The sequence below is a fragment of the Pinus tabuliformis genome, chromosome J, assembly GCF_031772625.1.
Source record: "Pinus tabuliformis cultivar Carrire ecotype Pingquan chromosome J, CPIR1, whole genome shotgun sequence".
NCBI classification, from domain to species: domain Eukaryota; kingdom Viridiplantae; phylum Streptophyta; class Pinopsida; order Pinales; family Pinaceae; genus Pinus; species Pinus tabuliformis.
The window spans coordinates 1,590,939,463-1,590,951,686 of NC_142295.1; the positions used below are offsets into that span (position 1 = coordinate 1,590,939,463).

The 12,224-nt window shown below is 38.5% G+C and overlaps 1 protein-coding gene across 1 annotated transcript; it reads right to left on the reverse strand.

Annotated features, from left to right (window-relative positions):
- Positions 1–4,308: 4,308 nt before the first annotated feature.
- LOC149233560 (putative pectate lyase 18) lies at positions 4,309–6,608 on the reverse strand. The gene is made up of 4 exons (XM_089376759.1): positions 6,067–6,608; positions 5,319–5,961; positions 5,024–5,127; positions 4,309–4,917 (listed from the first exon to the last, which is right to left on the reverse strand). The coding sequence occupies exons 1-4, from the start codon at positions 6,261–6,263 to the stop codon at positions 4,557–4,559; spliced, it is 1,305 nt and encodes a 434-aa protein (XP_089232885.1). The 5' UTR covers positions 6,264–6,608; the 3' UTR covers positions 4,309–4,556.
- Positions 6,609–12,224: the final 5,616 nt, after the last annotated feature.

Sequence of the window (12,224 nt, forward strand, 5' to 3'; positions counted from 1 at the left end):
TCTCCATTTTCTTCTCAACTCCTTATGCATGTTTCCTGGCTTCTTGTAATTGAGACTTAAGTGAGGAGACCTCTACCTTGTACTAACCAATCTCTTCTTCAAGTTTGTTCACGCTCTTGTGCCTTTGTTCAAGTTGACTTGACAAGGTATTTTCCTGTTTCTTTGCTTTATTCAATTGATTTGTTATGGATATGACTTCTTCATGATGCTTCCTTTTGCTTTGATGAAATTCCTTCTTAAACTTGGCAAGCTCTTCATCCCTTTCTTGTACTTGAAGCTTGATGAGGTCAACTTTCTTCCTTGTTTGATCTTGGTTACCAACTGGAACTATCTTCTTAAGTGCCTCATTTTCCTTTTTCAAATTGTTAATCTCTTCCATGGCAGTCATAAGTTGAGCAAGGAGTTCTTCTATAAAGTCCTTTTCACTCTTTTCATCTTCTAGGTCTGCTTTAGCCTTGATGTCATCATTCTCATTTTCAACTTCTATGATGGGTTCAGGATCTCCCTTTTGATTGATGGTCATGGTCAGTGCTCCTTTTAAGTGAAGGTCATGAAGTTTGTCCCATATATCCTTTTTTGATGAGTGTTTTCCTAGATTCTTCTTTACAGAATTAGGTAGCCCATTCAAGATTGTCTTTGCTGCTTTTGCATTGTACTCCTTGGATTCTCTATCCATCCTGCTATCATCAATCACTGATTCCCAAATTTCAATCCCTTGAGACTGTAAGAAAGTCCTCATTTTTGCTTCCCATATATTAAATTTCCCATTGAGCCTTGGAGCCTCATCAAATTGATTGTCTTCTATTTTAGTAGTAGAGGGAGACACATCCTTAGGAGGATTGGAGACTTTCTTCCTTGACCTCGCCATTCTTGCACTCTTAACTGTGCTTCAAAATACTTGACTGTGTTTTTAAAATAACTGACTGTCTTCAACAGTAACACAAAACTAGCTTGAGAAATACCTTGGATTCTTTGACTGAGTCTTCACTCTGCTGGAGAAGCTGCTGCAGCAAGAAATCCTTCCTTCAGCTTCTTTGACACCTTCAAAGAGCCTGGACAAGCTCTGATACCATGTTGGGAATTTTTGGTAATTCCAAACAAAATAATTGAACAGAGAGTAATACTCTGTTTTGCCACAGGATCAAAAACTGAACAGAACAATGCTCTGTTTTAACACAGCGGAAATAAAAATCGTTTGCGGAATACGGTGTTTCAGCAACAGAGTTTCGTCAACTGAGTTTCAGCAACGGTGTTTCAGCAACGCTGAAATTGGTGTTTCAGCAACACTCTGTTTTTGACGCCGAGAAACTATTTTCTGAATACGGTGTTTCAGCAACGCTCAACAACAAAAAAAAACTTGTATTAATTAACAAGACTGTTGTTACAATATTCTTCCTCTCACAGAGGGATTACAGTAGGAACGCTTCAGATGCAGTTCCAAAAATTTCACTCTGTCTCTGCCTGCAAATTTGACACTGTTGTGTCTGCACTTCTGTGCATTACAAAAAGCAAAATACTCTGTCTCATGTTTTGAAATTTTACACTGTTGTGTGTAAAAATCTCTTCATTCGCGCTGCTCTTCACAATGGCGCTCAGGCTGTAATATCTCTGCACTGCTGTGCATTACAGACTCTGTCTTCTCCTGAAAAACATTACACTGTTGTGTGTAAAACTTTCAATACATGTGCGCTGCTGCGTCTCACATCACCTCTCTATCACTGCACTGTTGTGCATAAAACAACTTCTTACATTACTCTCGCGCTACTGCGCATTACATTTCATGTTCTCTCAACAAAACAAAATTACCCTCGCGCTGCTACGCATTCCTTTCACATTCAACAAAAAAAACGAACTTCACGCTGCTGCGTGCTTTCCTTACATATGCAATTCTACGCTGCTGCGTATTCTTTGCATTACATCCACACTGCTGTGTGTATTACATTCAACCTGCTGGAAGAATTCTCCTTACATTCGCTGCGGCGAGTTTCTCTTTGCATTACATTCACAAAAACTGGACATTCACGCTCTGCTGCGTTTTGCCCTCTTTTTCATTTGCGCTCAGCTGCGCTTCACTCCCATTTCTCAACAGACAACAACAAACATTATATTCAACAACACAACAGAAAACTACTTAAAATTTTTATGACAAGACTAGCAATTAAAACAAGGTATGGAGCGGCAGACAAATAAGTTTAATTCCTGAAATTTCTGGATGTTGCGGTACATTCCCCATGTCCGCAATAAAACCTGGTGTTTACTATTTTTACCAACTCTGCCATGATTTTTGTGTTCTTAAATGTTTGATGTCCTTGATCCTGAAAAACAAAATCTGCACCGTGTAAGGAAAAATCTAGTCTCGATCTGCTGTTTTAATTGGTGCGGGGAAGCGTACTGGTTTTCTGGAAACAGTACGCAGCAGGGGAAATTAACATTTCAACATCCTGGTGATAATTAAAACTTGACGAGTCAAACATCGAGCGATAGATGTAAATGTGCTTGGAGTAGGAGGAGGTAAAAGTAACATCTTGTAGACACTAAAGAGCCAGTGTGAAATGTGTAATAGGCAGAAGTCACCATCGTTTTCAGCAAAAACTGAAGATAAGCATGTGGGTTAGAAGAAGGTAGCGTGATCATCTTGTATCATGATTCGTATGGATCCAAGCCCAAGGCTTCTGGATTCCTTGAATAGCAAGAGAGAAATGTGAGAGTGATGCCCAGATCGAGCTTTGGAAGAGACCTGTAAGCACTGGAAGTGGTGATTAGAGTTTAGTGGAGTGCGTGGTTATAGACCCATGGCAATGTATCCTTATTGGCAACGAGAGTTTCCAAGCCAGTGACAACAACAAGCCGCTTAGGGTACCTGAAGGCATGTGAGTGGGTGCCAAGGGAAGTGTTCCGAGTCCTCCCGTGAGCAAGATCAACATATGGATAAGGTAAAGATATAGTGAAAAAGAGAGGTAACATGGACCAGAGAAAGAAATGAACGGAGATGGAATCATGAGTGTTTAACGAGGGAGTGAGTGGGTATGTGTGAATACCTTAATGGTTTTGGTCAAAACAATTTTTTGAAGGAATTTTTTAGGAAGTTGTAAGATGTTTAGAAAGATATGTTGTACAGATCACACATAGTTGTAAGGTCTTAAGGGTTTGCTTAAGTATACATGCTGTGTAGTGGTGCTGTGTACTGGTGCATGGAGTTATTAAGTTATAGAATGGACTACTTGGAGAGATACTAGGGTGATGTTTGTATCGGTATCCCATTTTTAGGGGCCAATGTGAAAACTCATGAGATGGTTGAATGAGACCACATGTGTCAAGTTTAAGGGGCCTAGGGGGTTGTTAAACTTGACTCAAGTTATTAGAGATTTTTTGGTTCCAGGTATATGGGCACCCATGTTTTTTCCTTTGATGTAGCCTATTCATAGGCCAACAACTCCATGATCATTCATCCTGTTGGTGAGTAAAATCAAACAATAGTGTCTTTAGACACCACCACTTCTCCTTATTTATTTGGACATATCATGTTAATTAGATTACACATTTCTACACACAATATCGAAAGCTTTCCTAAGATCAACAAAAAAAACCCATAAAAGATTGATTTATTATATAAACATTCCTATAAAATAATCTGAAAAATAACTAAATTAACTAATTATTATGATCTTTATTTTTATTTTCACTTTTAAAAATAAAAATAATTATTTTTGAATCCAAAATATATTGAAATCATATTTTATTATGATATTGCAAATTCCAATTATTTTTAACAGAATAATTATTTTAAAATTTTTCTTTATTAATTAATTAACCCTAAACTCAATATCGCAATATATTTTTTTTTCCTCAACAATTATAAAATAATCCAAAATTTAAAATTTATTTACAAAATTAAAAGTACTCAATTAAATTAAAATGAAAGGATAATATCATCATTGTTTGCAAACTTTGATCTCTCAAATTTGAGTGCCTGGCTCATCTTACAATCATTTAACTCTGCAACATTACGATGACATTATGCTCCTTGAATCGTGTGGCTTACCATCAACAATTCCCATATTCGGTTTATTAATAAAATGTTTCGTGTATATTGTCTATGGATAGTTTGTGTATAAGTCAATGTCGATGTCACATTATGGAAAAAATGTAATCTTTTTAATCATTATTCTGTCTTTCTCCTTTAACAAAGTCTCATGGTTATATAAATTTAAAAATACAATAGTTTTAAATAAATTTATTTAAATTTAATTTTAAAATTCATTATGGAAAAATTCGTCCCACGAACAAGATTCGAAAGCCTCTTTAATTTCAAATCTCAATCACAGCCACTTTATTCATTTATTTGTTTATTGACGGTGGTGCCATAATATAATATAATGGAGGCCAGCATTTTCTCGTTGCTAAGGAAGATAGGTAAGGGCTAACAACCAATGCAAATGCCGCTCTCCAACTAAATAGAAGTACTATCTATCCAGCTACATGCTTATTGCGAAAATAATAATTTGTCCCCATTTCACAGATTATTGAACTTCAACTTGGTGGGTGGACAAGCCTGGTTAGCAGCGATTTCCTTTCTTGCAAGAGAGTACGCCTGCATTCTGGGTGAGTGGCCCAACAAGCGTTGAAGGCCTCGCCTCTAGACTGGATGCCTTTAAATACGCCGAAGACGCCCCTGCTCCCGATGGAGTAAAATATGCACCGTTGAGCATCATATCTCCTTTGGATCTCCAGTTCCAATCCTTCCATTGATCAAAGTCCTTGTTTATCCGCTTTGTTACCTCTTTCGAAGAAGAATTTGCAGGTGCCAAGAATCTATTCCCTTGACTGTTGATCGTGGGATTTGCACTCCCCCCAATTGCATACATTTCCCAGTGAGTGTAATCATTGTTCACCACATGGAAGTATCCATGCCTGCACCTGCATCCATTCATCCATTCATTTATATACAAGCAATTCATAGATATTTATTTCTTGGTAAGAGGTCTTCAACAGTACAGGAATAATGGAGGATTTATATATTTACCTTGGCATTCTCTGCACAAGACCTTCACCAAAATGGTTGTATGCAATCGTCACCTGCATTTTGGCGTCGGGAGTGTATTTGTCACTAGCACCCAACAACATCACCTGCCATGTTAACACAAAAACAAAGCAACTGTTATAAGGGATCCATGATATTTCAATGAGAATTAGAATGAATTGAAATGGCACATTATTACATTATTTGAAATAAAATTTCTTGTTCTTCAGGCGCAACTGCAATCTGCTTCAAAGTTATACAGACTCCTATTCAAATTCGTTGATGTGAGAGTAGGTACCTCGTTGTGGTGAGTGAAATAGTTGTTTGAGATGGTAATAGCAGTGGATCCCATGATGGCATCAATGAGACCGTCTGCACAGTTGGACAAGGAGACATGGTCCACCCAAATGTGGCTTCCTCCGAAGATGGAGATGCCATCTCCGTCGCACATGGTTCTCCAACCGTAATGCGTGGGAGAATCCCTGACCATAGCATTTCCAGCAGGCTTACAGTCGTGAACGTGAATGCCATGGATGATGATGTGACTCACATTCTGAATGGTGATACACGGCCCGTTTGCAATGTGGACATTCACACCCCTTCCATCAATTGTCTTGTAACTGTTCATGATCAGTTCCTCCTTGAGCTGGATGACCATGTCTCTCTGGAAAATAATCCACAGGGGTTCTGTTTGAATCACTGCATGACGAAGGGTGCCCGGCCGAGGATTCACCGCATCATAATCGTTGGGATCCGTGATCAAGTAAAAGCTCCCGTTTTTGCCTCCAATGGCATCCCTGCCGAATCCAATGCCACAGTCTGCGAGGCGTTGTCTGTTCTGCTCCCAATCGGAGTCGCAACGCCAGCAATCATCAATGGGGTTACCTGTTCCGCATGACAGATACCCCAGCTCCCGCCTTGTTATGCTCTCGTTAATACTTCTGGAAAACTCAAGCACAAATAAATCAGATTCCACGCACAAACTTACCTTCAAACATTATTAACCACCATTAAAATTATTAATGCACTTAACAGATTGAATTTACCTTTCAACCATCTGCACCACGTTCTCTGGATCATTTTCCACACTAGTGGTACTGGTATTAGCACTGCCAGACTCTGCCTCTCTGGAATAATTATCTGCAAGCAAGGATCTAACTCTAAATGGCTTTGCGGCCGCCACACCATTGATACAAAGGATTCCGATCAAGAGCACGCAGCTCAAAATACCGTGACTCTTCATCTTAGTACCCAACACTCACTAACTCTACTCACAAATTGGCCCTCTGTATTCACAAGTGTAGAATAATCGAAAATGTTGTGTTATAGAAAGGGAAATGCCGCAGCTCTAAACTGTCTCAAGACATGAAAGACTAGAAAATGTGAAAATGAGAAGAAACAGAGAGCAGTCCGAGTAGCTGCAGCAAGAATAAGAGAGGAGTTATGAATAGGGGGCCGGCAGAAGTGATAATTGCATCAGCTCTCCCTCTCCCTTATGCAGCATTGGAATGGCAAGTCTTCCTTCTTATAGAGCATGAGTTTGGCATCAATGGAGATATTGTATTGAAATGTCAATCACAGCCCATGCATGCATCCGTCCAGAGGAAAGAATCAGAGCAGATTGTAAAGTAGGCCATGCTATCCCCACCGGCATCGCATTTTCTTCCACCTATTGACACAGAGGGGTAAATACTCAACCCCCTGAAAGTCTCTTTCATGACCTACCCTTTTACACCTTTATCTGCTGGTACTGTTACATACAAAAGCTTCTATTTCTACTGTTATCAAGTATTATACCCTAGCAGATAGACTTAACCACATAAATTTCAACCCCGCCGATGAGGATGGTGTCTTTTTAAACACCTAACTTCAACGGCACCGGATAGCAGATGGTGGCACCCAAATTATGAATTATGTAACCAGAACCCTAGGATCCTACGCCCTAAGAAGACCTGGATGGCAGCAGCGCATATGAGAAGTAATGATGAGAAATCATCTTTAAAACGTGATTCAAAATCCATAATCTATACAAAACTTCATGGCGCGAGAGCATTCTACAGAGTCGGAGAGAGGAGGAAGAACGAGAAATGACCGGAAACAGTAGATTGGGTTGAAATATGGGTGGTGCACCTCTTTCCATCCCAGCGATTCTGAGAAATCTTAACAAGCGTGCGCGTTTAGGCATCGACGGGCACGTGGTATACATTCAATTCCAGAGACTCTTCGGACGAAGAAGAATTTGAAAAAAAGACATAAAACGAGAAACTCTTTACCGGGGAAGGAAGCATAGGGTGGTTGCTAGTTAATTTATGGCTATCAATTTGTAGTAATAGTTGTTGGAATTTTTCTCAAAGAAGTTTCTTCGAGCTTAATCAACTATTGTTGCAATCTCTCTTGAGCATTTTATAATGGAATGGTGATATATGAAATTGTGTTATTTTTTTTTAATTGATTAATTTATATTAAAAAATAAATTTTATTAAATAAAATTATGATTATGATTATGAAAGAGAAAATTGAACATGGAATTTTGTTGCTTTATGAAAGCCGAAAACTGAACATGACATTTTGTTTTTATTAGGATCACTATTGGTTAAGTGTGGATTGTAGGAAAAATGGTTGATGGAATCAAATGAAGTCAAAACACGTGGTAATTGTTGGGAATTTTTTCCTAAATTCCAAAACAAAATAATTGAACAGAAACAAAAAATGTTCTATTTTTCAACACAGCGGAAACTAAAATTGTTTTGTCGTAGACAGAGTTTCAGCAGCACAAAAAAAAACTTCTATTCATTAACAGGAAACCAACTGTTATATAAATCATCTTCTTCACACAGAGGGATTTCACAACTGCTGCTACAAAAACATTCTTCCTCTAACAGAGGGATTACAACATGTCTGCTTCAGAGGCAGTTCCAAAAAGATTACTCTATGTCTGCTGAAAATAAAAAATCTCTGCACTGCTGTGCATTACCGATAGAACTCTGTCTCTGCTTTATATTTTTACACTGCTGTGTGTAAAAACAAAACACTCTGTTTCTGCTGAAAAACAACACATTGCTGTGTACATTTGCACTGCTGCAATTTCACTTTACATTTCAACAAAACAACATCAACATACCATACACGCTGCTGCGTATATATTTTCTCAACAAAACAAATTACATTACGCTGTTGCGTATACCCCAAAGAAAAACATTCACACTACTGTGTGAAAATTCTTCACTTGTGCACTGATGCGTGCTTCCCTTTTCGTTTCAACAAACAACAACTCTCGCACTATTGTGCCTCACTTGCATTTCATATGCAAACAACAAAAACTACATTCATATGCATTGCTGCGCTTCTACCCTTTCTCACAACAAACAACAAACATTGAAACCCTTTGCTTATGCACTGCTATGCATTTCAAAAACAAAAGACTGTTTTTTTTGTTCGCACTTTTGTGTGTTTCATTACATATCCAACCACAAAAACTTCATGCTGCTGCGTGCTCTATTACATTGCATATTAAACAAAAACAAAATTACCTTCGCAGTGCTGCGCCACACATTACATTGCAGTTCGTTCTCTCAACAAAAACACTCGTGCACTGCTGCACTACGTTCCATTTTTCAGTTCACAGTGTTGTGCCCCTTTTCTTTCTCTCAATAGACAACTAACTAAAAACATGACATATGTTTTTACTTGTGCCCATACTCCCGTAAAACAATAAAATTAAACTTTTACCAACATTCTACGAATGCAGTAAATTCCATTAAATTACTTTACTGACAATCTGGCAGTCAAACCAGAAATTTTACTTCACGTTAATTTATTTCTGGAACGATAGTACTTCAGCATGGCGGTAAATTAATTTCTCATACGGGCTAGAGGTCATCCCGATAATCAACAAAAAATATGTTCCCCGCTGCCATAGCCGTAGATCTGCTCCTCATTAATTGGACGGCTGCTGGCAATATCGGGCGGCCTTATTTGCTGAACGTTAAGATTCGGGGAACGACTGTTTTGGAACAGTGGCTCCGGGCACGTGTCAGCAGCTGATTGTATCACTCCCGTTCGGAGGAAAACCACCGCTCGGTGAAAAGCGATGCGATGGGAGGTCTGGGGGTTTCCTAGAAACAGTACGCTGCCATTGTTCAACTGTCGCTGCAGTTGAAATTACATTCCAACAATCCCCTTTAATTTCAACTGCTGGGTTATCAGTCATACCCAGACATTTCCTCAAAAAATTAAAAACTTTTTTGCCTATTCGTATCAGCTTTCCTTTCATTGCTCTCACTGCTGTGCTCAGGCACTCCAATCAATCCCGAGCCACAAAACTGTGTCTGGTTACTGTTCTGGAAAATGAGAGTACTGTCTTTGCAGCGGGGTATATTCATTGGGGCATGATCTGCACTTGTGCTTTCTGGGAAAATCAGTGGGTCATTTGCTCTCAGTTTCGTAGATGTTCCTTTAGATGCCATAGCAGTTGCAAAAGTATTCTGATCATCATGTAATGTCCTCTTTCTCTCTGCCTCACACAAGTTTCCAACTTTTGCATCTCCAAGCTATCCTGCAACCTTTTCTTCTCTGCTCTTATGGCAGATTTAATTCCATATCTCTCCCCTATAAGAAGATCTTCATCAAAGAATGACTGTTAATATAGTTCAGCAATAATGATCAAGAATTACAGGCTCCCCCTAACTGTATGCATCGTCTCCTTTTGGCATAGTCTTCTAAAAAAAACTTAGATTGGTTGGAGAGTTCAAAAGACTTTCGGACTGTAATTCCTTCCTTCTCCATACTTGTGTAACTTTCTTCTTTTGCATGGTTCTAGCTTGTGTAAGAGCCTATGTTAAGTTACAATCACGTGCCATATGACCAATGTTATGACACTTGAAGAATTCTACATTTTTCATGAATAAGATTTCATGATTTCTTCCTGTAAAATTGTTTCTTGGAGGTTGTCAGAGACTATAATATATATCTCTATGAGATGCTTTACAGTCTTTTGCCATATAACCAAAGTTTGAACAAGAATAACAATAGCCAAAAAATGAACTTTGGTACCTGGGAGATGGAGGTTTCCTTGATGTACTTCTGAAGCCTTTTTGCCTTGAGATCCTTTGATGATAACCATTGCCTCTTGCCTCTTTGACATCATCTACATTTCTTTTTGGAGCTAGTTTTCTACTTGGAGCAAGATTTCTTCTTGGAATAGGATTTCTTGTATTGTAGCCTTGATTTTTCTCCTTGCCTTTGCTGGAACTAGGGGCATCACAATTTCTTTCTGGCTTCTTCACATATCTTTTGCTTAAAGCATTTTCATTCTTGTTTGAGGGTTCACCCACATACCCGAGTCCTGATTTATCAGATGGACATCTGTGATAGCTGAGCATGTCATCCAAGGCTTGAGAGCTCTTCATGATTTTGTTCATCCCTTCAACCTTTTTTCTAAGGAGGACAATCTCTTCTTCCAATCTTTCACACTCATTATTCTTCTTTGCAAGTTGTTCCTCAGTTTCTTCCTTGCTACGAGTAGCTTCAGCTGCTACTATTTTAAGGGAGATGATATCTGACTTCATTTTGAAGATTTCTTCATTCTTTGCTTGATTGCTTTCCATTTTCTTCTCAGCTTCTTGTGCCTGTTTCCTGGCTTCTTGTAATTGAGTCTTAAGGGAGGAAACCTCTACCTTGTACTGACAAATCTCTTCTTCAAGTCTGTTCACGCTCTTGTGCTTTTGTTCAAGTTGACTTGATAAGGTATTTTCCTGCTTCTTTGCTTTATTCAATTGATTTGTCATGGATATGACTTCTTCATTATGCTTCCTTTTGCTTTGATGAAATTCCTTCTTAAGTTTGGCAAGCTCTTCATCCCTTTCTTGTACTTGAAGCTTGATGAGGTCAACTTTCTTCCTTGTTTGATCTTGGTTACCAACTGGAGCCTTCTTAAGTGCCTCATTTTCCTTTTTCAAATTGTTAATCTCTTCCATGGCAGTCATAAGTTGAGCAAGGAGTTCTTCTACAAAGTCATTTTCATTCTTTTCATCTTCTAGGTCTGCTTCAGCCTTGATGTCATCATTCTCATTTTTAACTTCTATGATGGGTTTAGGATCTCCTTCTTGATTGATGGTCATGGTCAATGCTCCTTTTGAGTGAAGGTTATGAAGTTTGTCCCATATATCCTTTGCTGATGAATATTTTCCTAGATTCTTTTTTACAGAATCAGGTAGCCCATTCAAGATTGTCTTTGCTTCTTTTGCATTGTACTCCTTGGATTCTCTATCCATCCTGCTATCATCAATCACTGATTCCCAAATTTCAATCCCTTGAGACTGTAAGAAAGTCCTCATTTTTGCTTCCCATATATTAAAGTTCCCATTGAGCCTTGGAGCCTCAAATAGAATGCTTTCAAATTGATTGCCTTCTATTTTAGTAGTAGAGGGAGACACATCCTTAGGAGGATTAGAGACTTTCTTCCTTGACCTCGCCATTTGACTTTGTATTAAAATAACTGACTGTCTTCAACAGAAATACACAAAAAAAACTTGAGAAATACCTTTGAATCTTTCTTGACTGAGTCTTCACACTGCTGGAGAAGCTATTGCAGCAAGAAACCCTTCCTTCAGCTTCTTTGACACCTTCAAAGAGCATGGACAAGCTCCGATACCACTGTTGGGAATTTTCTGCTAAATTCCAAAACAAAATAACTGAACAGAAAAAAAATGCTCTATTTTTCAACACAGAGGAAACTAAAATTGTTTTGCTGCAGACAGAGTTTCAGCAACACAAAAAAAAACTTCTATTCATTAACAGGAAACCAACTGTTACATAAATCATCTTCCTCACATAGAGGGATTTCACAACTGCTGTTACAAAAACATTCTTCCTCTAACAGAGGGATTACAACATGCCTGCTTCAGAGGTAGTTGCAAAAAGATTACTCTGTCTCTGTTGAAAATAAAAAATCTCTGCACTACTGTGCATTACCGATAGAACTCTGTCTCTGCTTTATATTTTTACACTGCTGTGTGTAAAAACAAAACACTCTGTTTCTGCTGAAAAAAACACACTGCTGTGTACATTTGCACTGTTGCATTTTCACTTTACATTTCAACAAAACAACATCAACATACCATACGGGCTGCTGCGTATATATTTTCTCAACAAAACAAATTACATTATGCTGTTGCGTATACCCCAAAGAAAAACATTCACACTG